General features: G+C 37.8%; 1 protein-coding gene across 1 annotated transcript in view; it reads left to right on the forward strand.

Annotated features, from left to right (window-relative positions):
- CUNH5orf42 (chromosome unknown C5orf42 homolog) overlaps positions 1-5,142 on the forward strand; it is a 66,773-nt gene that overhangs the window by 53,831 nt on the left and 7,800 nt on the right. Inside the window, exons 43-44 of the mRNA XM_019473643.1 lie at positions 2,085-2,115; positions 3,537-3,670. Of these exons, the coding sequence (XP_019329188.1) occupies positions 2,085-2,115; positions 3,537-3,670 (165 nt within the window). The remainder of the gene's footprint in view (positions 1-2,084; positions 2,116-3,536; positions 3,671-5,142) is intronic.

The raw sequence follows: 5,142 nt of genomic DNA on the forward strand, positions 1-5,142 counted from the left end.
CTCACTTTTACTCTTCCAATTCTCTCCCCCATCCCACCGAGGGGGGGAGTGAGCGAGCAGCTGTGTGGTGCTCAGTTGCCAACTGAGGTTAAACCACGACAGTCCTTTTTGGCACCCAACGTGGGGCTTGAACGCATGACCCTCAGATTAAGAGTCTCAGGTTAAACCTGAGGTTAAGTCTCAGGTTAACGGAGGTTACTCAGCCTGAGGTTGAGTCTCAGGTTAAGTCTGAGGTTAAACCATGGCAACAATTACAGGACTGGTACATACATCACAGCTCTGGTAGTGCCCTTTCATAGGGAGGCACAACTGATCTAGGTTCAGGTTGTTCTAGGTTTGACAGATAAACCTATATATATGAGTGATAGTTTTTGCATTGTGGGTTTTTTTTCATTGGCCTACACTAATTACTATATTTATTATTTTTTCACAGAATCAGAACATTATTTGAGGGGCATGATTTTTGAAGATGTTACAGATCATGAAAAGGAGGGCTTAAACTTGGAATATCCTGTACCCAGTTATACTACATTGGAAGTACACTCTCCTGCCTCAGCAGCCTCTGCTTCTAACTTTCCCAGTGGCATAAAGTCATCTTCTGGTATTTTCTTTAATGTTTATTTTTCCCTTTTTCTCCTTTTAAAAAATCTTTCACGTTTATTTTTCCCTTTTTCTCCTTTTAAAAATAAGTAAACCTTTTCTTCCTGGTGTAATTCTTTCTCATTGCTGTTATACAGAAGGTTACGTAATGCCAATGAGCTCATAAAAGTCAGTTGTCAGTCTTTCTAGATTGCATTATTTAGAATGGCTTCATGGATGTGCATTGGTAATGAGTTTATATGTTACATGACGGAACAGTATCACTAAGCTTTGAAAACAGTTCAGCAGTGAATTATACTTGCAGTCAAATTCATCATTATTGAAGGAAAATTACTATCTTTGGGTCTATTTCTGAAACCCACCACTGTGCTGTGATTTGTAATTATTTAGTTAAGTGAACGTGACTATAAATAGGCACAGTGCCACAGAACACTCATGGCTTCCTCCCAAAGCTGTCTTTATTATCTCTGTCATCCTTCTGTGTTCTCGAGAGGTGAGATTTCAATTAAATCCAGCCCACATCAGCAATATAAATTGTTTTATATCACTATACAGTAACTACTGGCTGTGTCCTAAAACATTATTTTATGAGGTCTCATTTCATTTTGCAAACTGACAGTAAATTGATTTTTGCAATTATGAAGACTGCAGTAGCATTAAAAGGAGGAGGAAAAATCACTATGCAAGCAACCTATTGCCTGTGTTTAGAAATGTAGAGTGTCTTATTTTGTCTGCATATTGCTTGCATTCAAGCTTCTAAAAATGGTGTATACTTTGTACAGGTGAACATGCATTTGACAGTTACATTTGCAGCAATCTAGCTAAAAATGTGTTAAAACATGGTTCCTATATCTGCATACAGCAGAATTGAATCTCAAATGGCATGCATATCCAGATGAATTTTACAAACATTAATATACTTACAGTTTTCTCTTTAAGTATAAACTTGTTACTTGCAAGCTAAGAAAACTATAGGTGATACTAAGTTGGAACTATAATTATTTGAAAGTACAGTTTAGCTTAGGAAGGATAATAGTGCTTTTCCTTCCAAGACATCCGTACTGCTCTTCAGCTGCATTTCCTGAATTCCAGGAGTTCGTAGCCTGGCTTCTTCAAATGTTAATTTTCCATAAAACACTGTATGGTTAATTGGAGTATATAATTTCCAGTTAGTTGGAACTGATAAGCTTAGTTTGATCATGGCAGAAAACTGACAACAATGATCTCGTCTTCCTAGCAAAACTATCTATGTCAGTCAGGCAGCTGTTAGTTAATGTTCTCTGAAGGCTTTGTATTAACTTGGCAGTTGATGACATGCTGTCTCACAGGTCATTAAGGCTATGTAGAATATTCATTTATTTTTAGTGTCAACATATTCAGGTTGATATATTTCTGTATTTTATTCCATAGGCTGTTTAACGTATGTGGTGTTAGTTTGTGTACAAGTGCAAGGCTTTTATTAACAAAGACTGTTTCTGTTTCAGGCTTTCATGTATGCGGAGATCTATGTGATAGGTATGTATTTTGAAGTTGGTTTTGTTGAAAATTCATTTACTTTAAACTCCTACCAAAAAGGGGATTGTCAAGGTGGAACTATCACATAAAAATCTAGGCATTCATTTTCAAACTGAATGAAAGCCCTTTTATTAGTTAACTTCAGGCATTTATTCTGACTTTGGTAGTGCCTGTTAGATTTACTTCATACAAAAGCTGCAGAAGCATTCAAAGTTGCTTTCTAGTTACAAGTAACAGAGCTGTTAATGTAGATGCTGCTATTGTCTATGTGCATTTGTTATTTCTCCTATTTGCAAAACACTGTTTTTGAACAAGTACGGGTAACTGCTGCTGGTAGCCATCTACTGAGGCCAGCTATCACCAGAAAGTTTTTGAAGTGTTACCATATGAACAGCGTAAAGCAACAGACTGAAGATTTCAAAACTGGAATGATCTTATGCATTAAATAAAATGGTCTGACATACATAGTTTTTACTGTTAACTGCTGTTGCTCTTCTGGATCCAGTTGTGCAGTTGAAAACAGTAGCTGCCTTCCCTTTCTGGTCATTCTGCTCAGTTACCCACCCTTATTCTTTTGCTTGAAGCATAGCAGTAAACTGAATGGTTTAGTTTATTTTTAAAGCATTTTAAGTGAAACTGCTTGTTGTGACTGAAGTAGATTAGGGAGTGACTACATAACCTTGAGGATGGGTGTGAGGCAATAAACTTCAGCAAATGGTGATTTTTACCCAAAGGAGTAACTTGAAGCAACTGTAGCTTGTAATCTGTGTGAGATTTGTTTTTTATTGAGAGCAACTGATTAAAAGAGAGGAAAGAAATGGGCAGAGTTTAGGTAAAACTATTCCCTCTCTCACACTGATACTTGCTCAGAAGGTCATTGAGAGTTGGGGTTCCTGAAACCGCTAGCATCCCACAGCCTTGTCTCAGCATGGGCAGCAGTACAAACCCTGTGGGTACTCCTGACCTTCTAGGCTGCCAGGCTCAGCCTCTTCTGGGTCAGCCATGCTCACACACCCCATTGGAGCTCAGGCAGTTCAGCTCTGGATGGGGCCATATTTCTGGATGGTTTATTCAAAGACCTCTTTGCTGCAATACCCCTGATGTTAGTCAGGTCTCACTCATTCTGTCCCATTGACGCTGGGGAGCTACAAAGTTGGCTAAAGTGTACATGACGACAGTGAAGCTAAGGTGATGGCTGGTAACTTTTTAAAGATGGTGCATCTACACACATTATCCAGGTATTGCTTGTGTGCACTAACACAGTGAGATGTAGGGGAAAGAAAATTCAGTCCAAAGGCTTCTGGTAAAACAACCTGAATACTCTTGTTTTAAGCATAAGAGGAAGGATTTTAGCTTGTTGTTCTTACAGGCATGTTCTACTTCAAATTAGTAACATTTTTTTTCCCCTGTCTACCTTTAAGCTCTTTAGAAGATCCTCTGCAAATTACTGGTCTGAGTGGTGTTACTGACATCGTTCGTGACCTTGTAGTAGAAGGTGATGTCTCTCCATTGGAGCTGGGCTTTACAAAAATACAAGCTAAGAAAATCTCTAGGTAATACCATGGCTGTTTTTTATTATGTGTTAAATAAATCATTTTAACACTGGTTATTCTTCTTATAGCTCACACCGTGTAAACAATGGAAGCAAGCATGTGGTTTGAGTTGATGTTGATGGGACTAGTATTAGAATTGTTTAACAGCCACTATTTTACTGGCCATTATTAAATCATTACTGGTTATTCTTCTTATAGCTCACACCGTGTAAACAATGGAAGCAAGCATGTGGTTTGAGTTGATGTTGATGGGACTAGTATTAGAATTGTTTAACAGCCACTATTTTACTGGCCATTATTGTCAAATGTGCTAATTGGCTTTTACTATTTTGTTTTTAAAATTATTTTCTTCCTACTTGCTTGTTCATTCTTCTACCAGGTATAGGCTGGAGCACAACTCTATATATACAGCAGATACCATTCAGCCAAGGGAACTGGAGCCTTTTAAGCAGTACTGAAAGACAAAATAGACATTTCCTGATAGTGGCAAAGCAGCTTCGGAAGCTACCAGCCCCAGACTGCAGCTTGTCATGCTTTCCTCCCTGCTGGAGATGTCTACACCTTCCTAACTATCAGTTATAAAATCAGCTGTGTTCTTTCCTGAGATAGGTTGAAATTACAGCTGTTTGCTACTCTTGTTTGTGATATCAGTTGCTTACAAGGCAAAAATACAGCTGTTTAGGATGCCAATCTGTTGCGTTGGTGCAACAGTTCACACCAGTTTAAGATACCTGTTTCAGGATGTTCTAGTGTAGTGCTCAGGTTTACTTGTTCTAACGCTTATTTGAATTGTAAAGGGAGCTCAAGAGCTTCAAATCTAAATCTGCACAGATCATAACATCCTTGCGATCCTTTGAGAATTCCAAACACATTAATAATGACTACATCAACATATAAACGTTGCTAGCTGGACTGTTTTGTGCAATTATGTGAATATTCTCAAAATTACTGAAAACTTCAGAAAGGTATTCAAGTAGTATTTAAGCAAACCTGACCAAAGACCAAAAGACAACTCAGTTTCATGTACTTAATTTCACATAAGACTCTGAATACTTCTGATAGTGACACTTCCCTTTGCCATAAAGTAAATCATCTTCAAACGTGTCAAAGTTCTTGAATCCCTTGAGGGTTTTAATGCTTCAATCCATAAGCTTTCAGTTGAACTGCAGCTACTAGAGATATCTTATTTTGTTACACTCTCATCTTCTGTTGATTCTGGAATTATTAGTGCCTGCCAGTCATGAAAATGAGGGGAGTTTCAAAATGGGCTGCAAAAAATGAGGCATTTAAAATTGAAACACTTCTCTTGGAAAATCTCATATTTAATTTTTAGGTCAGTGCTTTTAGTTTTACAGTGAAGAAAATATTTATTACCCAGCTGCTTACTTTAAAGACTACTGCAAGGTGAATTAGTAACTATTTCTGAAGAACTCTGAGGATGAAGTTATGTTAGCATTTCTTATTGGCTGGGGGT

Source organism: Aptenodytes forsteri, unplaced genomic scaffold (assembly GCF_000699145.1).
Source record: "Aptenodytes forsteri isolate BGI_AS27 unplaced genomic scaffold, ASM69914v1 Scaffold120, whole genome shotgun sequence".
Classification (NCBI taxonomy): domain Eukaryota; kingdom Metazoa; phylum Chordata; class Aves; order Sphenisciformes; family Spheniscidae; genus Aptenodytes; species Aptenodytes forsteri.